Source organism: Solea solea, chromosome 9 (genome assembly GCF_958295425.1).
Source record: "Solea solea chromosome 9, fSolSol10.1, whole genome shotgun sequence".
NCBI classification, from domain to species: Eukaryota; Metazoa; Chordata; class Actinopteri; order Pleuronectiformes; family Soleidae; genus Solea; species Solea solea.
The window spans coordinates 515,103-537,736 of NC_081142.1; the positions used below are offsets into that span (position 1 = coordinate 515,103).

At 35.2% G+C, this 22,634-nt stretch overlaps 1 protein-coding gene across 3 annotated transcripts in view; it reads right to left on the reverse strand.

Annotated features, from left to right (window-relative positions):
• Positions 1 to 398: 398 nt before the first annotated feature.
• The window catches only part of si:ch211-51h4.2 (uncharacterized), a 98,545-nt gene continuing 76,309 nt past the window's right edge, over positions 399 to 22,634 (reverse strand). For 2 of the 3 annotated variants that reach the window (XM_058637489.1, XM_058637488.1), the window contains one exon: positions 399 to 2,141. In XM_058637489.1, coding sequence (XP_058493472.1) covers positions 2,052 to 2,141 — 90 coding nt within the window. In that variant the 3' untranslated portion in view covers positions 399 to 2,051. The remainder of the gene's footprint in view (positions 2,142 to 22,634) is intronic. The other variant, XM_058637490.1, reaches the window with a different exon arrangement.

The following is a 22,634-nucleotide window of genomic DNA, read 5'->3' on the forward strand; positions in this document are numbered from 1 at the left end:
TGAAGTTAGCTGTGATCATTAACACCCCCCGTGACACGTGTCATACATGTTGACATAGAAACACACCAAGTATTTGTGCATTTGAATAATCTGAGCCACAAAATTCCAAAACTCCACTCAGATTACACGCGTTGCCGTTCTTGTGTCGACCTTAACAGAGCATCAGCCCAGCAACGTCTCCCATGTTTGTTTTTATTGCAACTTGCATCACATTGGTCTGTTATCGTTGACACCAGATCAGTAAAGGAAATGTCCAGAATAAAGTATATTTTGATAAGAGTTTGGAGTTTTTATTTGTGTGCGTTTGGTGTCGGCGCTAATCTGAGGATTAGATTCAACCATAACATCCACATGCTGGTGCTCCGTGTGCTGCAGCACATGATGAAATTAAAGAGTCATTCGAGAGGAAATACTTATTTATTTCAATTGTACAATATTAATTTAAGGGATAGTTAAGATTAGATTCTCTTTAGGCGAGACTGACTGAGCTGTAGAGAAACATGGCTGCCAGTGGGGACACAAGGAAATTAGATTTTGGCTGCTTAGCAAAAGACTCACCTCATAAAATCAATCACTTGCTTTCCTCTCCGTGAGTCGGTCTTTTCCGTCTGGAAACACATTTGGTGCAGACGTGTGCCTGGTACATACACTTGTGAGATAAAGTGACTAATATATTCTTAAGTGATAAGTGGCTAAAATCTTTAGTTTCCTGAGCACAGTGACAGACCCACTTCAAACAATCCTGAACTAGACCTTTAAATAAACCTGTGCTTGTTACTCTGATATTTGAATATAGTGAAGTGTACAGTGCTTTGGCATCTTTATAAATGAATACATGCATTTTACTTCAAAGTGTTTCAACTATGTTGGCTCAGGAACAGCAAGTGGAAGCACATGGAAGATCAGGGTTGCCAGGTCATGGGTCAAATTTATCTGCTGGTTGGGTAGATCTTCACCCAGTTCTTCTAGTGTGACCTAATTTTATCACCGGAAATTAAAAATTTGAAAATGTGCCTTAAATTGTTGAATGGGCCTGAACAAGAGAACGTAAATGACTTCCTTCCTCGTCTGTTATCTGGATTCCAGAAGTTTTACAGCAGTTGTGAGTGACGTTCATCATATATGAACAAAACAAACAATCTTTTCCAACATGAACACAATGAACACAATTTTTATGAAAGTGCCCTTTAAATCAAACGTAACAACAGCCATCGGTACTTTTCTCCACTCTACTTAAAGCTCCAGTGTGTAACTTGTCTCTCATGTGAACCTGCAGAGCTTTGTGAAAGGACGACTTTACCTCATGTTTCAGAGAACCCAGGTTCATTCCTTAACCTGAAGTCAACACTGTCAACAGCTGTTAGGCCTCCGCCTTCACTCTGTGTCTCCACAGACATGAAAACAACTGTACTGGGAAATGTGTTTCTATCGAAAAGTTACACACTAGAGCATTAAGATGCATGTACCTTATTCAAGTATTTTGCTTTTACTCCCTACATTTGAACATAAATCTGGATCTGTACTTTCTACTACTTACATTCTCAAAACAGGCGTGCATGTGAGGGGAATCTTTAACCACAGAGAGACAGTGTAACCAGAAGTGACATGGATGAAGAAAGGGGCCCCCACAGAAGCTTAATGCCCGAGGCCCCCAAACATCTATGAAATGCCTCTGACAAAGACACAATGTGCTGTGAAGCTCTCCACCACCATGTCATCTTTACTTTGGCACCACAAAAACCTGGCAACCCTGGCCAGCGTGAGACAGAGAAGAACGCTGCCACCGTATAAGAAAGAGCGCCTCCTTCAGGTGTGGCCCCACTTTAGCTTCCTACGCTGCAAGATTGAAAAAGTCAAAGTTTTCAGTTTGTATTAGGGGTTTGAATAGAAGAAAAAAAAGAGGGCTGAGCGTGGGTGATGTTTGTGAGGATCAGAGCAGCACAGAGAGATTTCCTGCAGTAAAACTCTGGGTCACGTTGTGCTCCAGTATTTCCAGACTGTGGCTGAAGAAATGCAGATAATGAGCCACGTCTGCTAGAGTCTGCAGCACGTCATAGCTCACGGCAAACAGGAAGTAGGTGGGGAGGAGCCACGTGAGGCTGAAGACGCAGTCGCCCACTGGCAGCGGGATGGCGAGGTGTCTGGACAAGAGTGAGAGGGATTCACCAAAAAGCCATAGTTTAGTATGTCGTCCAAAAAGCGACAAAAACGTCATAGTTTAGTATGTCGTCCAAAAAGCGAGATAAATGTCATAGTTTAGTATGTCGTCCAAAAAGTGACAAAAATGTCATAGTTTAGCATGTCGTCCAAAAAGCGACAAAAATGTCATAGTTTAGTATGTCGTCCAAAAAGCGACAAAAAATTCATAGTTTAGTATGTCGTCCAAAATGTTGCAAAAATGTCATAGTTTAGTATGTCGTCCAAAAAGCGACGAAAATGTCATAGTTTAGTTTGTCGTCCAAAAAGCGACAAAAATGTCATAGTTTAGTATGTCGTCCAAAAAGCGACAAAAACGTCATAGTTTAGTATGTCGTTCAAAAAGTCACCAAAATGGCATAGTTTAGTATGTCGTCCAAAAAGCGACAAAAATGTCATAGTTTAGTATGTCGTCCAAAATGTTGCAAAAATGTCATAGTTTAGTATGTCGTCCAAAAAGCGACAAAAATGTCATAGTTTAGTATGTCGTCCAAAAAGCGACAAAAATGTCATAGTTTAGTATGTCGCTCAAAAAGTCACCAAAATGTCATAGTTTAGTATGTCGTCCAAAAAGCGACAAAAATGTCATAGTTTAGTATGTCGTCCAAAAAGCGACATAAATGTCATAGTTTAGTATGTCGTCCAAAATGTTGCAAAAATGTCATAGTTTAGTATGTCGTCCAAAAAGCGACAAAAATGTCATAGTTTAGTATGTCGTCCAAAATGTGACAAAAACGTCATAGTTTAGTATGTCGTCCAAAAAGCGACAAAAATGTCATAGTTTAGTATGTCGTCCAAAAAGCGAGATAAATGTCATAGTTTAGTAAGTCGTCCAAAAAGTGACAAAAATGTCATAGTTTAGTATGTCGTCCAAAAAGCGACAAAAACGTCATAGTTTAGTATGTCGTCCAAAATGTTGCAAAAATGTCATAGTTTAGTATGTCGTCCAAAAAGCGACGAAAATGTCATAGTTTAGTATGTCGTCCAAAATGTGACAAAAACGTCATAGTTTAGTATGTCGTCCAAAAAGCGACAAAAACGTCATAGTTTAGTATGTCGTCCAAAATGTTGCAAAAATGTCATAGTTTAGTATGTCGTCCAAAATGTTGCAAACATGTCATAGTTTAGTATGTCGTCCAAAAAGCGACAAAAATGTCATAGTTTAGTATGTCGTCCAAAAAGCGACATAAATGTCATAGTTTAGTATGTCGTCCAAAATGTTGCAAAAATGTCATAGTTTAGTATGTCGTCCAAAAAGCGACAAAAATGTCATAGTTTAGTATGTCGTCCAAAATGTGACAAAAACGTCATAGTTTAGTATGTCGTCCAAAAAGCGACAAAAATGTCATAGTTTAGTATGTCGTCCAAAAAGCGACAAAAATGTCATAGTTTAGTATGTCGTCCAAAATGTTGCAAAAATGTCATAGTTAGTGCCTGCAGCTGCAAGGCATTCTAGTGAGAACCCTAGGGTTCTCACTAGAATGCCTTGCGCTGCAAGGCATCTCTTGTAATCGTGCGCGTTTATTCTGCTTTTTATTCTCGCGCCCTCCCGTTATTTCGGCACGCTACTCCTCCTGCATCTTTGAGAAACCCCCAACACAAGTTATATCAAAATGTGCGCCTTGACCGGGAATGGTGTGCTATGACTTTTCTAAGATTTTCATATAACCATTGGGATAATATTTACAAAAAACTGAACAAAAATTAACATTGAAGTGGATGGGAGACCGAAAAAAACCAAGCCCGCTTTGGAGCATCACAGTGTCGTCATACTTTAACGTAGAAACGTGGTTGGAAGTTTAAACGGGTCACAAGACTTGGGACTTTTCTGACCTAAGTCGACATTTTGATACATGTTACGGTTTTTGAACTATCGCAGTTTAAGTTTTGTACTTTTTTTCAAAGCTTTCTGATTTTATAATGGGTGTGTGTGTGGTCGTTAGGTGTGAGCTAGAGTGACACACTCTAGCAAGATCCAGCAAAATAATCAGAAAAACTTCTAAACAAACTCTTCTCCTGCCCACAATTTCCAACCTACAGAGACAATTTTTACATCAAAATGTTGCCATGGTTGTCGTCTAACCCTGTGTGTGTTTGTCATGTTCATATGACTTGTAGTTTTTCTTAAAATCACCTCAAAGCACAGAGAACTCTGGTCACAGTCTCAATTCACTCCCATGTTAAAATGTCTGCTTTGGAGTTGTGGAAAATCAAGATGAGGGTGATTTTAAAACTGTGATTTCTCTGTCAATTCACGCCCGTTTGTCACAAATTTTGAGATGGGAGCTGCTGAAAGCCTCCTGGCGCTCACAAACCAAACATTTTATCTCTATCATCAACCGTTCTTGAGATATGACAACTTTAAAACATGCTGTTTTCTCTGTGAGAATGGGAAACAGAGGGGATTGTGAATCTCTCTCTCTCCCTCTCTCCTGTCACTCCAGCAGTTTGCCCCGCCCCCTCCTCTGCCGGCCCTGATTACACACACCTGCTGACAATTAAGCCATGTGGACTATAAAAACTCCCTGTTCCCCTGTTCCAGTGCCAGTGTGTTTTCGTCCATGCCTGATCACCATAGCGCCTCGTCACAGCCCCAGAATCCTCAAGTTTTTGATCCTCTTGGTGAGCGATGCTTTATTTTGTAAGTTTTCTTATCATAGCCTGTTAGCTGATACCTTAGTTAAGATTTATAGCTTTTGTTTTCCTCCTTGGGAGAGATTTTTTGTTTGTTAATTTTCACAGCCTTTTAGGAACTCCAATCGCTAGGCTTGTGACTTACCTTTTATTAGTTAGATCCAATCATTTAGATTGCGTTTTGTTTTTTATCTCATTCTTAGTTGGTTAAGGATCGCCAATCATTAGGATTGTGCTTTTGAGTTAGCTTTTGTTTTGAAGTGTTTAGAGCCGTGTTTTCCTCCGTTTGGAGAGTTTTCTGTTTAAGTTTTACATGATAACCTTAGTCCGAGTATGTTTCCTCTTCGGAGTGATTTTTTTGTTCCGCGTTTATAGTTCCACAACGTTTCTCTTGTAGAGCGTTGCGCTCGCAATTTGTTATAGGTTTTCATAGCCACGCTTTTGTTTTTCCTCAGTAAAGAGGACCTGCCTTGAGAATTGTTTACGAGTGCCAATAAAGACAATTAAAAGGCCTCTGCGTCTGAGTCCTCTCTGATCCGTCTTGTTATCTCCTTTAAAACTTGGTGTTTTTAAAGGGTGAGTCCACCAAAATACCACTCTGTCTAAATGCTTTTAAAGGTTCAATCCACATTTTTAGATTTTATAACGCAGGTGTTCGGAAGGGGGAGGGGGCATCAGGGAGTGGGAGGGGTTTATGAGTTATTCTCTTTCAAAGGGTGATTCCACCAAAATACCACTCAATCCTTTACCAGCACAAGTCCTGCACGCGAAGACACATGCCGCAAGAACTGCAGGCACACTCGAAATTTCGGCACGGAATTGCGGAAATCTAGTTTAGTATGTCGTCCAAAAAGCGACAAAAATGTCATAGTTTAGTATGTCGTCCAAAAAGCGACAAAAATGTCATAGTTTAGTATGTCGTCCAAAATGTGACAAAAACGTCATAGTTTAGTATGTCGTCCAAAAAGTGACAAAAATGTCATAGTTTAGTATGTCGTCCAAAAAGCGACAAAAATGTCATAGTTTAGTATGTCGTTCAAAATGTTGCAAAAATGTCATAGTTTAGTATGTCGTCCAAAAAGCGACAAAAACGTCATAGTTTAGTATGTCGTTCAAAATGTGACAAAAACGTCATAGTTTAGTATGTCGTCCAAAAAGCGAGATAAATGTCATAGTTTAGTATGTCGTCCAAAAAGTGACAAAAATGTCATAGTTTAGTATGTCGTCCAAAAAGCGACAAAAATGTCATAGTTAAGTATGTCGTCCAAAAAGCGACAAAAAATTCATAGTTTTGTATGTCGTCCAAAATGTTGCAAAAATGTCATAGTTTAGTATGTCGTCCAAAAAGCGACGAAAATGTCATAGTTTAGTTTGTCGTCCAAAAAGCGACAAAAATGTCATAGTTTAGTATGTCGTTCAAAAAGTCACCAAAATGGCATAGTTTAGTATGTCGTCCAAAAAGCGACAAAAATGTCATAGTTTAGTATGTCGTCCAAAATGTTGCAAAAATGTCATAGTTTAGTATGTCGTCCAAAAAGCGACAAAAATGTCATAGTTTAGTATGTCGTCCAAAAAGCGACAAAAATGTCATAGTTTAGTATGTCGCTCAAAAAGTCACCAAAATGTCATAGTTTAGTATGTCGTCCAAAAAGCGACATAAATGTCATAGTTTAGTATGTCGTCCAAAAAGTGACAAAAATGTCATAGTTTAGTATGTCGTCCAAAAAGCGACAAAAACGTCATAGTTTAGTATGTCGTCCAAAAAGCGACAAAAATGTCATAGTTTAGTATGTCGTCCAAAATGTTGCAAAAATGTCATAGTTTGGTATGTCGTCCAAAAAGCGACAAAAATGTCATAGTTTAGTATGTCGTCCAAAAAGCGACAAAAACGTCATAGTTTAGTATGTCGTTCAAAATGTGACAAAAACGTCATAGTTTAGTATGTCGTCCAAAAAGCGAGATAAATGTCATAGTTTAGTAAGTCGTCCAAAAAGTGACAAAAATGTCATAGTTTAGTATGTCGTCCAAAAAGCGACAAAAACGTCATAGTTTAGTATGTCGTCCAAAATGTTGCAAAAATGTCATAGTTTAGTATGTCGTCCAAAAAGCGACGAAAATGTCATAGTTTAGTATGTCGTCCAAAAAGCGACAAAAATGTCATAGTTTAGTATGTCGTCCAAAATGTGACAAAAACGTCATAGTTTAGTATGTCGTCCAAAAAGCGACAAAAACGTCATAGTTTAGTATGTCGTCCAAAAAGCGACAAAAACGTCATAGTTTAGTATGTCGTCCAAAAAGCGACAAAAATGTCATAGTTTAGTATGTCGTCCAAAAAGCGACAAAAATGTCATAGTTTAGTATGTCGTCCAAAAAGCGACAAAAATGTCATAGTTTAGTATGTCGTTCAAAAAGCGACAAAATTGTCATAGTTTAGTATGTCGTTCAAAAAGTCACCAAAATGTCATAGTTTAGTATGTCGTCCAAAAAGCGACAAAAATGTCATAGTTTAGTATGTCGTCCAAAAAGCGACAAAAACGTCATAGTTTAGTATGTCGTTCAAAATGTGACAAAAACGTCATAGTTTAGTATGTCGTCCAAAAAGCGAGATAAATGTCATAGTTTAGTAAGTCGTCCAAAAAGTGACAAAAATGTCATAGTTTAGTATGTCGTCCAAAAAGCGACAAAAACGTCATAGTTTAGTATGTCGTCCAAAATGTTGCAAAAATGTCATAGTTTAGTATGTCGTCCAAAAAGCGACGAAAATGTCATAGTTTAGTATGTCGTCCAAAAAGCGACAAAAATGTCATAGTTTAGTATGTCGTCCAAAATGTGACAAAAACGTCATAGTTTAGTATGTCGTCCAAAAAGCGACAAAAACGTCATAGTTTAGTATGTCGTCCAAAAAGCGACAAAAACGTCATAGTTTAGTATGTCGTCCCAAAAGCGACAAAAATGTCATAGTTTAGTATGTCGTCCAAAAAGCGACAAAAATGTCATAGTTTAGTATGTCGTCCAAAAAGCGACAAAAATGTCATAGTTTAGTATGTCGTTCAAAAAGCGACAAAATTGTCATAGTTTAGTATGTCGTTCAAAAAGTCACCAAAATGTCATAGTTTAGTATGTCGTCCAAAAAGCGACAAAAATGTCATAGTTTAGTATGTCGTCCAAAATGTTGCAAAAATGTCATAGTTTAGTATGTCGTCCAAAAAGCGACAAAAATGTCATAGTTTAGTATGTCGTCCAAAAAGCGACAAAAATGTCATAGTTTAGTATGTCGTTCAAAAAGTCACCAAAATGTCATAGTTTAGTATGTCGTCCAAAAAGCGACAAAAATGTCATAGTTTAGTATGTCGTCCAAAATTTGACAAAAAAGTCATAGGTTAGTATGTCGTCCAAAATGTGACAAAAAAGTCATAGTTTAGTATGTCGTCCAAAATGTAATAAAAAAGTCATAGGTTAGTATGTCGTCCAAAATTTGACAAAAAAGTCATAGTTTAGTATGTCGTTCAAAAAGTCACCAAAATGTCATAGTTTAGTATGTCGTCCAAAAAACGACAAAAATGTCATAGTTTAGTATGTCGTCCAAAATGTGACAAAAACGTCATAGTTTAGTATGTCGTCCAAAAAGCGACAAAAACGTCATAGTTTAGTATGTCGTCCAAAATGTTGCAAAAATGTCATAGTTTAGTATGTTGTCCAAAATGTTGCAAAAATGTCATAGTTTAGTATGTCGTCCAAAAAGCGACAAAAATGTCATAGTTTAGTATGTCGTCCAAAAAGCGACAAAAATGTCATAGTTTAGTATGTCGTCCAAAATGTGACAAAAACGTCATAGTTTAGTATGTCGTCCAAAAAGCGACAAAAATGTCATAGTTTAGTATGTCGTCCAAAATGTTGCAAAAATGTCATAGTTTAGTATGTCGTCCAAAAAGCGACAAAAATGTCATAGTTTAGTATGTCGTCCAAAATGTGACAAAAACGTCATAGTTTAGTATGTCGTTCAAAAAGCGACAAAATGTCATAGTTTAGTATGTCGTTCAAAAAGTCACCAAAATGTCATAGTTTAGTATGTCGTCCAAAAAGCGACAAAAATGTCATAGTTTAGTATGTCGTCCAAAATTTGACAAAAAAGTCATAGGTTAGTATGTCGTCCAAAATTTGACAAAAAAGTCATAGTGTAGTATGTCGTCCAAAATGTAATAAAAAAGTCATAGGTTAGTATGTCGTCCAAAATTTGACAAAAAAGTCATAGTTTAGTATGTCGTCCAAAATGTGACAAAAAAGTCATAGGTTAGTATGTCGTCCAAAATGTGACAAAAACGTCATAGTTTAGTATGTCGTCCTAAAAGCGACAAAAATGTCATAGTTTAGTATGTCGTCCAAAAAGTGAGAAAAATGTCATACTTTAGTATGTCGTCCAAAATGTGACAAAATTGTCATAGTTTAGTATGTCGTCCAAAATGTTGCAAAAATGTCATAGTTTAGTATGTCGTCCAAAATGTTGCAAACATGTCATAGTTTAGTATGTCGTCCAAAAAGCGACAAAAATGTCATAGTTTAGTATGTCGTCCAAAAAGCGACAAAAATGTCATAGTTTAGTATGTCGTCCAAAAAGCGACAAAAATGTCATAGTTTAGTATGTCGTCCAAAATGTGACAAAAACGTCATAGTTTAGTATGTCGTCCAAAAAGTGACAAAAATGTCATAGTTTAGTATGTCGTCCAAAAAGCGACAAAAATGTCATAGTTTAGTATGTCGTTCAAAATGTTGCAAAAATGTCATAGTTTAGTATGTCGTCCAAAAAGCGACAAAAACGTCATAGTTTAGTATGTCGTTCAAAATGTGACAAAAACGTCATAGTTTAGTATGTCGTCCAAAAAGCGAGATAAATGTCATAGTTTAGTATGTCGTCCAAAAAGTGACAAAAATGTCATAGTTTAGTATGTCGTCCAAAAAGCGACAAAAATGTCATAGTTTAGTATGTCGTCCAAAAAGCGACAAAAAATTCATAGTTTAGTATGTCGTCCAAAATGTTGCAAAAATGTCATAGTTTAGTATGTCGTCCAAAAAGCTACGAAAATGTCATAGTTTAGTTTGTCGTCCAAAAAGCGACAAAAATGTCATAGTTTAGTATGTCGTTCAAAAAGTCACCAAAATGGCATAGTTTAGTATGTCGTCCAAAAAGCGACAAAAATGTCATAGTTTAGTATGTCGTCCAAAATGTTGCAAAAATGTCATAGTTTAGTATGTCGTCCAAAAAGCGACAAAAATGTCATAGTTTAGTATGTCGTCCAAAAAGCGACAAAAATGTCATAGTTTAGTATGTCGCTCAAAAAGTCACCAAAATGTCATAGTTTAGTATGTCGTCCAAAAAGCGACATAAATGTCATAGTTTAGTATGTCGTCCAAAAAGTGACAAAAATGTCATAGTTTAGTATGTCGTCCAAAAAGCGACAAAAACGTCATAGTTTAGTATGTCGTCCAAAAAGCGACAAAAATGTCATAGTTTAGTATGTCGTCCAAAATGTTGCAAAAATGTCATAGTTTAGTATGTCGTCCAAAAAGCGACAAAAATGTCATAGTTTAGTATGTCGTCCAAAAAGCGACAAAAACGTCATAGTTTAGTATGTCGTTCAAAATGTGACAAAAACGTCATAGTTTAGTATGTCGTCCAAAAAGCGAGATAAATGTCACAGTTTAGTAAGTCGTCCAAAAAGTGACAAAAATGTCATAGTTTAGTATGTCGTCCAAAAAGCGACAAAAACGTCATAGTTTAGTATGTCGTCCAAAATGTTGCAAAAATGTCATAGTTTAGTATGTCGTCCAAAAAGCGACGAAAATGTCATAGTTTAGTATGTCGTCCAAAAAGCGACAAAAATGTCATAGTTTAGTATGTCGTCCAAAAAGCGACAAAAATGTCATAGTTTAGTATGTCGTTCAAAATGTTGCAAAAATGTCATAGTTTAGTATGTCGTCCAAAAAGGGACAAAAACGTCATAGTTTAGTATGTCGTTCAAAATGTGACAAAAACGTCATAGTTTAGTATGTCGTCCAAAAAGCGAGATAAATGTCATAGTTTAGTATGTCGTCCAAAAAGTGACAAAAATGTCATAGTTTAGTATGTCGTCCAAAAAGCGACAAAAATGTCATAGTTTAGTATGTCGTCCAAAAAGCGACAAAAAATTCATAGTTTAGTATGTCGTCCAAAATGTTGCAAAAATGTCATAGTTTAGTATGTCGTCCAAAAAGCGACGAAAATGTCATAGTTTAGTTTGTCGTCCAAAAAGCGACAAAAATGTCATAGTTTAGTATGTCGTTCAAAAAGTCACCAAAATGGCATAGTTTAGTATGTCGTCCAAAAAGCGACAAAAATGTCATAGTTTAGTATGTCGTCCAAAATGTTGCAAAAATGTCATAGTTTAGTATGTCGTCCAAAAAGCGACAAAAATGTCATAGTTTAGTATGTCGTCCAAAAAGCGACAAAAATGTCATAGTTTAGTATGTCGCTCAAAAAGTCACCAAAATGTCATAGTTTAGTATGTCGTCCAAAAAGCGACATAAATGTCATAGTTTAGTATGTCGTCCAAAAAGTGACAAAAATGTCATAGTTTAGTATGTCGTCCAAAAAGCGACAAAAACGTCATAGTTTAGTATGTCGTCCAAAAAGCGACAAAAATGTCATAGTTTAGTATGTCGTCCAAAATGTTGCAAAAATGTCATAGTTTAGTATGTCGTCCAAAAAGCGACAAAAATGTCATAGTTTAGTATGTCGTCCAAAAAGCGACAAAAACGTCATAGTTTAGTATGTCGTTCAAAATGTGACAAAAACGTCATAGTTTAGTATGTCGTCCAAAAAGCGAGATAAATGTCATAGTTTAGTAAGTCGTCCAAAAAGTGACAAAAATGTCATAGTTTAGTATGTCGTCCAAAAAGCGACAAAAACGTCATAGTTTAGTATGTCGTCCAAAATGTTGCAAAAATGTCATAGTTTAGTATGTCGTCCAAAAAGCGACGAAAATGTCATAGTTTAGTATGTCGTCCAAAAAGCGACAAAAATGTCATAGTTTAGTATGTCGCTCAAAAAGTCACCAAAATGTCATAGTTTAGTATGTCGTCCAAAAAGCGACAAAAACGTCATAGTTTAGTATGTCGTCCAAAAAGCGACAAAAATGTCATAGTTTAGTATGTCGTCCAAAATGTTGCAAAAATGTCATAGTTTAGTATGTCGTCCAAAAAGCGACAAAAATGTCATAGTTTAGTATGTCGTCCAAAAAGCGACAAAAACGTCATAGTTTAGTATGTCGTTCAAAATGTGACAAAAACGTCATAGTTTAGTATGTCGTCCAAAAAGCGAGATAAATGTCATAGTTTAGTAAGTCGTCCAAAAAGTGACAAAAATGTCATAGTTTAGTATGTCGTCCAAAAAGCGACAAAAACGTCATAGTTTAGTATGTCGTCCAAAATGTTGCAAAAATGTCATAGTTTAGTATGTCGTCCAAAAAGCGACGAAAATGTCATAGTTTAGTATGTCGTTCAAAATGTGACAAAAACGTCATAGTTTAGTATGTCGTCCAAAAAGCGAGATAAATGTCACAGTTTAGTAAGTCGTCCAAAAAGTGACAAAAATGTCATAGTTTAGTATGTCGTCCAAAAAGCGACAAAAACGTCATAGTTTAGTATGTCGTCCAAAATGTTGCAAAAATGTCATAGTTTAGTATGTCGTCCAAAAAGCGACGAAAATGTCATAGTTTAGTATGTCGTCCAAAAAGCGACAAAAATGTCATAGTTTAGTATGTCGTCCAAAAAGCGACAAAAATGTCATAGTTTAGTATGTCGTTCAAAATGTTGCAAAAATGTCATAGTTTAGTATGTCGTCCAAAAAGGGACAAAAACGTCATAGTTTAGTATGTCGTTCAAAATGTGACAAAAACGTCATAGTTTAGTATGTCGTCCAAAAAGCGAGATAAATGTCATAGTTTAGTATGTCGTCCAAAAAGTGACAAAAATGTCATAGTTTAGTATGTCGTCCAAAAAGCGACAAAAATGTCATAGTTTAGTATGTCGTCCAAAAAGCGACAAAAAATTCATAGTTTAGTATGTCGTCCAAAATGTTGCAAAAATGTCATAGTTTAGTATGTCGTCCAAAAAGCGACGAAAATGTCATAGTTTAGTTTGTCGTCCAAAAAGCGACAAAAATGTCATAGTTTAGTATGTCGTTCAAAAAGTCACCAAAATGGCATAGTTTAGTATGTCGTCCAAAAAGCGACAAAAATGTCATAGTTTAGTATGTCGTCCAAAATGTTGCAAAAATGTCATAGTTTAGTATGTCGTCCAAAAAGCGACAAAAATGTCATAGTTTAGTATGTCGTCCAAAAAGCGACAAAAATGTCATAGTTTAGTATGTCGCTCAAAAAGTCACCAAAATGTCATAGTTTAGTATGTCGTCCAAAAAGCGACATAAATGTCATAGTTTAGTATGTCGTCCAAAAAGTGACAAAAATGTCATAGTTTAGTATGTCGTCCAAAAAGCGACAAAAACGTCATAGTTTAGTATGTCGTCCAAAAAGCGACAAAAATGTCATAGTTTAGTATGTCGTCCAAAATGTTGCAAAAATGTCATAGTTTAGTATGTCGTCCAAAAAGCGACAAAAATGTCATAGTTTAGTATGTCGTCCAAAAAGCGACAAAAACGTCATAGTTTAGTATGTCGTTCAAAATGTGACAAAAACGTCATAGTTTAGTATGTCGTCCAAAAAGCGAGATAAATGTCATAGTTTAGTAAGTCGTCCAAAAAGTGACAAAAATGTCATAGTTTAGTATGTCGTCCAAAAAGCGACAAAAACGTCATAGTTTAGTATGTCGTCCAAAATGTTGCAAAAATGTCATAGTTTAGTATGTCGTCCAAAAAGCGACGAAAATGTCATAGTTTAGTATGTCGTCCAAAAAGCGACAAAAATGTCATAGTTTAGTATGTCGCTCAAAAAGTCACCAAAATGTCATAGTTTAGTATGTCGTCCAAAAAGCGACAAAAACGTCATAGTTTAGTATGTCGTCCAAAAAGCGACAAAAATGTCATAGTTTAGTATGTCGTCCAAAATGTTGCAAAAATGTCATAGTTTAGTATGTCGTCCAAAAAGCGACAAAAATGTCATAGTTTAGTATGTCGTCCAAAAAGCGACAAAAACGTCATAGTTTAGTATGTCGTTCAAAATGTGACAAAAACGTCATAGTTTAGTATGTCGTCCAAAAAGCGAGATAAATGTCATAGTTTAGTAAGTCGTCCAAAAAGTGACAAAAATGTCATAGTTTAGTATGTCGTCCAAAAAGCGACAAAAACGTCATAGTTTAGTATGTCGTCCAAAATGTTGCAAAAATGTCATAGTTTAGTATGTCGTCCAAAAAGCGACGAAAATGTCATAGTTTAGTATGTCGTCCAAAAAGCGACAAAAATGTCATAGTTTAGTATGTCGTCCAAAAAGCGACAAAAATGTCATAGTTTAGTATGTCGTTCAAAATGTTGCAAAAATGTCATAGTTTAGTATGTCGTCCAAAAAGGGACAAAAACGTCATAGTTTAGTATGTCGTTCAAAATGTGACAAAAACGTCATAGTTTAGTATGTCGTCCAAAAAGCGAGATAAATGTCATAGTTTAGTATGTCGTCCAAAAAGTGACAAAAATGTCATAGTTTAGTATGTCGTCCAAAAAGCGACAAAAATGTCATAGTTTAGTATGTCGTCCAAAAAGCGACAAAAAATTCATAGTTTAGTATGTCGTCCAAAATGTTGCAAAAATGTCATAGTTTAGTATGTCGTCCAAAAAGCGACGAAAATGTCATAGTTTAGTTTGTCGTCCAAAAAGCGACAAAAATGTCATAGTTTAGTATGTCGTTCAAAAAGTCACCAAAATGGCATAGTTTAGTATGTCGTCCAAAAAGCGACAAAAATGTCATAGTTTAGTATGTCGTCCAAAATGTTGCAAAAATGTCATAGTTTAGTATGTCGTCCAAAAAGCGACAAAAATGTCATAGTTTAGTATGTCGTCCAAAAAGCGACAAAAATGTCATAGTTTAGTATGTCGCTCAAAAAGTCACCAAAATGTCATAGTTTAGTATGTCGTCCAAAAAGCGACATAAATGTCATAGTTTAGTATGTCGTCCAAAAAGTGACAAAAATGTCATAGTTTAGTATGTCGTCCAAAAAGCGACAAAAACGTCATAGTTTAGTATGTCGTCCAAAAAGCGACAAAAATGTCATAGTTTAGTATGTCGTCCAAAATGTTGCAAAAATGTCATAGTTTAGTATGTCGTCCAAAAAGCGACAAAAATGTCATAGTTTAGTATGTCGTCCAAAAAGCGACAAAAACGTCATAGTTTAGTATGTCGTTCAAAATGTGACAAAAACGTCATAGTTTAGTATGTCGTCCAAAAAGCGAGATAAATGTCATAGTTTAGTAAGTCGTCCAAAAAGTGACAAAAATGTCATAGTTTAGTATGTCGTCCAAAAAGCGACAAAAACGTCATAGTTTAGTATGTCGTCCAAAATGTTGCAAAAATGTCATAGTTTAGTATGTCGTCCAAAAAGCGACGAAAATGTCATAGTTTAGTATGTTGTCCAAAAAGCGACAAAAATGTCATAGTTTAGTATGTCGTCCAAAAAGCGACAAAAATGTCATAGTTTAGTATGTCGTCCAAAAAGCGACAAAAATGTCATAGTTTAGTATGTCGTTCAAAAAGCGACAAAATTGTCATAGTTTAGTATGTCGTTCAAAAAGTCACCAAAATGTCATAGTTTAGTATGTCGTCCAAAAAGCGACAAAAATGTCATAGTTTAGTATGTCGTCCAAAATGTTGCAAAAATGTCATAGTTTAGTATGTCGTCCAAAAAGCGACAAAAATGTCATAGTTTAGTATGTCGTCCAAAAAGCGACAAAAATGTCATAGTTTAGTATGTCGTTCAAAAAGTCACCAAAATGTCATAGTTTAGTATGTCGTCCAAAAAGCGACATAAATGTCATAGTTTAGTATGTCCTCCAAAAAGTCACCAAAATGTGATACTTTTAGTATGTCTTCCAAAATTTGACAAAAAAGTCATAGGTTAGTATGTCGTCCAAAATTTGACAAAAAAGTCAAAGTTTAGTATGTTGTCCAAAATGTGACAAAAAAGTCATAGGTTAGTATGTCGTCCAAAAAGCGACAAAAATGTCATAGTTTAGTATGTCGTCCAAAAAGCGACAAAAATGTCATAGTTTAGTATGTCGTCCAAAAAGCGACAAAAATGTCATAGTTTAGTATGTCGTCCAAAATGTTGCAAAAATGTCATAGTTTAGTATGTCGTCCAAAAAGCGACAAAAATGTCATAGTTTAGTATGTCGTCCAAAAAGCGACAAAAATGTCATAGTTTAGTATGTCGTCCAAAATGTGACAAAAATGTCATAGTTTAGTATGTCGTCCAAAAAGCGACAAAAATGTCATAGTTTAGTATGTCGTCCAAAAAGCGACAAAAAATTCATAGTTTAGTATGTCGTCCAAAATGTTGCAAAAATGTCATAGTTTAGTATGTCGTCCAAAAAGCGACGAAAATGTCATAGTTTAGTTTGTCGTCCAAAAAGCGACAAAAATGTCATAGTTTAGTATGTCGTTCAAAAAGTCACCAAAATGGCATAGTTTAGTATGTCGTCCAAAAAGCGACAAAAATGTCATAGTTTAGTATGTCGTCCAAAATGTTGCAAAAATGTCATAGTTTAGTATGTCGTCCAAAAAGCGACAAAAATGTCATAGTTTAGTATGTCGTCCAAAAAGCGACAAAAATGTCATAGTTTAGTATGTCGCTCAAAAAGTGACAAAAATGTCATAGTTTAGTATGTCGTCCAAAAAGCGACAAAAACGTCATAGTTTAGTATGTCGTCCAAAAAGCGACAAAAATGTCATAGTTTAGTATGTCGTCCAAAATGTTGCAAAAATGTCATAGTTTAGTATGTCGTCCAAAAAGCGACAAAAATGTCATAGTTTAGTATGTCGTCCAAAAAGCGACAAAAACGTCATAGTTTAGTATGTCGTTCAAAATGTGACAAAAACGTCATAGTTTAGTATGTCGTTCAAAATGTTGCAAAAATGTCATAGTTTAGTATGTCGTCCAAAATGTTGCAAAAATGTCATAGTTTAGTATGTCGTCCAAAAAGCGACAAAAATGTCATAGTTTAGTATGTCGTCCAAAAAGCGACAAAAACATCATAGTTTAGTATGTCGTCCAAAATGTTGCAAAAATGTCATAGTGTAGTATGTCGTCCAAAAAGCGACAAAAATGTCATAGTTTAGTATGTCGTTCAAAAAGTCACCAAAATGTCATTTTTTAGTATGTCGTCCAAAAAGCGAGATAAATGTCATAGTTTAGTATGTCGTCCAAAAAGCGACAAAAATGTCATAGTTTAGTATGTCGTCCAAAAAGCGACAAAAAATTCATAGTTTAGTATGTCGTCCAAAATGTTGCAAAAATGTCATAGTTTAGTATGTCGTCCACAAAGCGACGAAAATGTCATAGTTTAGTTTGTCGTCCAAAAAGCGACAAAAATGTCATAGTTTAGTATGTCGTCCAAAATGTGACAAAAACGTCATAATTTAGTATGTCGTCCAAAAAGCGACAAAAACGTCATAGTTTAGTATGTCGTTCAAAAAGTCACCAAAATGGCATAGTTTAGTATGTCGTCTAAAAAGCGACAAAAATGTCATAGTTTAGTATGTCGTCCAAAATGTTGCAAAAATGTCATAGTTTAGTATGTCGTCCAAAAAGCGACAAAAATGTCATAGTTTAGTATGTCGTCCAAAAAGCGACAAAAATGTCATAGTTTAGTATGTCGCTCAAAAAGTGACAAAAATGTCATAGTTTAGTATGTCGTCCAAAAAGCGACAAAAACGTCATAGTTTAGTATGTCGTCCAAAAAGCGACAAAAATGTCATAGTTTAGTATGTCGTCCAAAATGTTGCAAAAATGTCATAGTTTAGTATGTCGTCCAAAAAGCGACAAAAATGTCATAGTTTAGTATGTCGTCCAAAAAGCGACAAAAACGTCATAGTTTAGTATGTCGTTCAAAATGTGACAAAAACGTCATAGTTTAGTATGTCGTCCAAAATGTTGCAAAAATGTCATAGTTTAGTATGTCGTCCAAAATGTTGCAAAAATGTCATAGTTTAGTATGTCGTCCAAAAAGCGACAAAAATGTCATAGTTTAGTATGTCGTCCAAAAAGCGACAAAAACATCATAGTTTAGTATGTCGTCCAAAATGTTGCAAAAATGTCAAAGTGTAGTATGTCGTCCAAAAAGCGACAAAAATGTCATAGTTTAGTATGTCGTTCAAAAAGTCACCAAAATGTCATTTTTTAGTATGTCGTCCAAAAAGCGACATAAATGTCATAGTTTAGTATGTCCTCCAAAAAGTCACCAAAATGTGATACTTTTAGTATGTCGTCCAAAATGTGACAAAAAAGTCATAGTTTAGTATGTCGTCCGAAAAGCGACAAAAATGTCATAGTTTAGTATGTCTTCCAAAAAGTGAGAAAAATGTCATACTTTAGTATGTCGTCCAAAATGTGACTAAATTGTCATAGTTTAGTATGTCGCCCAAAATGTTGCAAAAACGTCATAGTTTAGTATGTCGTCCAAAAAGCGACAAAAACGTCATAGTTTAGTATGTCGTCCAAAATGTTGCAAAAATGTCATAGGTTAGTATGTCGTCCAAAATTTGACAAAAAAGTCAAAGTTTAGTATGTTGTCCAAAATGTGACAAAAAAGTCATAGGTTAGTATGTCGTCCAAAATGTGACAAAAAAGTCATAGTTTAGTATGTCGTCCAAAATGTAACAAAAAAAGTCATAGGTTAGTATGTCGTCCAAAATGTGACAAAAAAGTCATAGTTTAGTATGTCGTCCAAAATGTGACAAAAAAAGTCATAGGTTAGTGTGTCGTCCAAAATGTGACAAAAACATCATAGGTTAGTATGTTGTCCAAAATGTGACAAAAAAGTCATATTTTAGTATGTCGTCCAAAATGTGACAAAAACGTCATAGTTTAGTATGTCGTCCAAAAAGCGACAAAAAAGTCATAGTTTAGTATGTCGTCCAAAATGTTGCAAAAATGTCATAGTTTAGTATGTCGTCCAAAAAGCGACAAAAATGTCATAGTTTAGTATGTCGTCCAAAAAGCGACAAAAATGTCATAGTTTAGTATGTCGTCCAAAATGTGACAAAAACGTCATAGTTTAGTATTTCGTCCAAAAAGCGACAAAAACGTCATAGTTTAGTATGTCGTTCAAAAAGTCACCAAAATGTCATAGTTTAGTATGTCGTCCAAAAAGCGACATAAATGTCATAGTTTAGTATGTCGTCCAAAAAGTGACAAAAATGTCATAGTTTAGTATGTCGTCCAAAATGTGACAAAAACGTCATAGTTTACTATGTCGTCCAAAAAGCGACAAAAACATCATAGTTTAGTATGTCGTCCAAAAAGCGACAAAAACGTCATAGTTTAGTATGTCGTCCAAAAAGCGACAAAAATGTCATAGTTTAGTATGTCGTCCAAAAAGCGACAAAAATGTCATAGTTTAGTATGTCGTTCAAAAAGCGACAAAAACGTCATAGTTTAGTATGTCGTTCAAAATGTGACAAAAACGTCATAGTTTAGTATGTCGTCCAAAAAGCGAGATAAATGTCATAGTTTAGTATGTCGTCCAAAAAGTGACAAAAATGTCATAGTTTAGTATGTCGTCCAAAAAGCGACAAAAATGTCATAGTTTAGTATGTCGTCCAAAAAGCGACAAAAACGTCATAGTTTAGTATGTCGTCCAAAATGTTGCAAAAATGTCATAGTTTAGTATGTCGTCCAAAAAGCGACGAAAATGTCATAGTTTAGTATGTCGTCCAAAAAGAGACAAAAATGTCATAGTTTAGTATGTCGTCCAAAAAGCGACAAAAACGTCATAGTTTAGTATGTCTTCCAAAAAGCGACAAAAATGTCATAGTTTAGTATGTCGTCCAAAATGTGACAAAAACGTCATAGTTTAGTATGTCGTCCAAAAAGCGACAAAAACGTCATAGTTTAGTATGTCGTCCAAAAAGCGACAAAAATGTCATAGTTTAGTATGTCGTCCAAAATGTTGCAAAAACGTCATAGTTTAGTATGTCGTCCAAAAAGCGACAAAAACGTCATAGTTTAGTATGTCGTCCAAAAAGCGACAAAAATGTCATAGTTTAGTATGTCGTCCAAAATGTTGCAAAAATGTCATAGTTTAGTATGTCGTCCAAAATGTTGCAAAAATGTCATAGTTTAGTATGTCGTCCAAAAAGCGACAAAAATGTCATAGTTTAGTATGTCGTCCAAAAAGCGACAAAAACATCATAGTTTAGTATGTCGTCCAAAATGTTGCAAAAATGTCATAGTGTAGTATGTCGTCCAAAAAGCGACAAAAATGTCATAGTTTAGTATGTCGTTCAAAAAGTCACCAAAATGTCATTTTTTAGTATGTCGTCCAAAAAGCGAGATAAATGTCATAGTTTAGTATGTCGTCCAAAAAGTGACAAAAATGTCATAGTTTAGTATGTCGTCCAAAAAGCGACAAAAATGTCATAGTTTAGTATGTCGTCCAAAAAGCGACAAAAAATTCATAGTTTAGTATGTCGTCCAAAATGTTGCAAAAATGTCATAGTTTAGTATGTCGTCCACAAAGCGACGAAAATGTCATAGTTTAGTTTGTCGTCCAAAATGTGACAAAAACGTCATAGTTTAGTATGTCGTCCAAAAAGCGACAAAAACGTCATAGTTTAGTATGTCGTTCAAAAAGTCACCAAAATGGCATAGTTTAGTATGTCGTCTAAAAAGCGACAAAAATGTCATAGTTTAGTATGTCGTCCAAAATGTTGCAAAAATGTCATAGTTTAGTATGTCGTCCAAAAAGCGACAAAAATGTCATAGTTTAGTATGTCGTCCAAAAAGCGACAAAAATGTCATAGTTTAGTATGTCGCTCAAAAAGTGACAAAAATGTCATAGTTTAGTATGTCGTCCAAAAAGCGACAAAAACGTCATAGTTTAGTATGTCGTCCAAAAAGCGACAAAAATGTCATAGTTTAGTATGTCGTCCAAAATGTTGCAAAAATGTCATAGTTTAGTATGTCGTCCAAAAAGCGACAAAAATGTCATAGTTTAGTATGTCGTCCAAAAAGCGACAAAAACGTCATAGTTTAGTATGTCGTTCAAAATGTGACAAAAACGTCATAGTTTAGTATGTCGTCCAAAATTTGCAAAAATGTCATAGTTTAGTATGTCGTCCAAAATGTTGCAAAAATGTCATAGTTTAGTATGTCGTCCAAAAAGCGACAAAAATGTCATAGTTTAGTATGTCGTCCAAAAAGCGACAAAAACATCATAGTTTAGTATGTCGTCCAAAATGTTGCAAAAATGTCAAAGTGTAGTATGTCGTCCAAAAAGCGACAAAAATGTCATAGTTTAGTATGTCGTTCAAAAAGTCACCAAAATGTCATTTTTTAGTATGTCGTCCAAAAAGCGACATAAATGTCATAGTTTAGTATGTCCTCCAAAAAGTCACCAAAATGTGATACTTTTAGTATGTCGTCCAAAATGTGACAAAAAAGTCATAGTTTAGTATGTCGTCCGAAAAGCGACAAAAATGTCATAGTTTAGTATGTCTTCCAAAAAGTGAGAAAAATGTCATACTTTAGTATGTCGTCCAAAATGTGACAAAATTGTCATAGTTTAGTATGTCGCCCAAAATGTTGCAAAAACGTCATAGTTTAGTATGTCGTCCAAAAAGCGACAAAAACGTCATAGTTTAGTATGTCGTCCAAAATGTTGCAAAAATGTCATAGGTTAGTATGTCGTCCAAAATTTGACGAAAAAGTCAAAGTTTAGTATGTTGTCCAAAATGTGACAAAAAAGTCATAGGTTAGTATGTCGTCCAAAATGTGACAAAAAAGTCATAGTTTAGTATGTCGTCCAAAATGTAACAAAAAAAGTCATAGGTTAGTATGTCGTCCAAAATGTGACAAAAAAGTCATAGTTTAGTATGTCGTCCAAAATGTGACAAAAAAAGTCATAGGTTAGTGTGTCGTCCAAAATGTGACAAAAACATCATAGGTTAGTATGTTGTCCAAAATGTGACAAAAAAGTCATATTTTAGTATGTCGTCCAAAATGTGACAAAAACGTCATAGTTTAGTATGTCGTCCAAAAAGCGACAAAAAAGTCATAGTTTAGTATGTCGTCCAAAATGTTGCAAAAATGTCATAGTTTAGTATGTCGTCCAAAAAGCGACAAAAATGTCATAGTTTAGTATGTCGTCCAAAAAGCGACAAAAATGTCATAGTTTAGTATGTCGTCCAAAATGTGACAAAAACGTCATAGTTTAGTATTTCGTCCAAAAAGCGACAAAAACGTCATAGTTTAGTATGTCGTTCAAAAAGTCACCAAAATGTCATAGTTTAGTATGTCGTCCAAAAAGCGACATAAATGTCATAGTTTAGTATGTCGTCCAAAAAGTGACAAAAATGTCATAGTTTAGTATGTCGTCCAAAATGTGACAAAAACGTCATAGTTTACTATGTCGTCCAAAAAGCGACAAAAACATCATAGTTTAGTATGTCGTCCAAAAAGCGACAAAAACGTCATAGTTTAGTATGTCGTCCAAAAAGCGACAAAAATGTCATAGTTTAGTATGTCGTCCAAAAAGCGACAAAAATGTCATAGTTTAGTATGTCGTTCAAAAAGCGACAAAAACGTCATAGTTTAGTATGTCGTTCAAA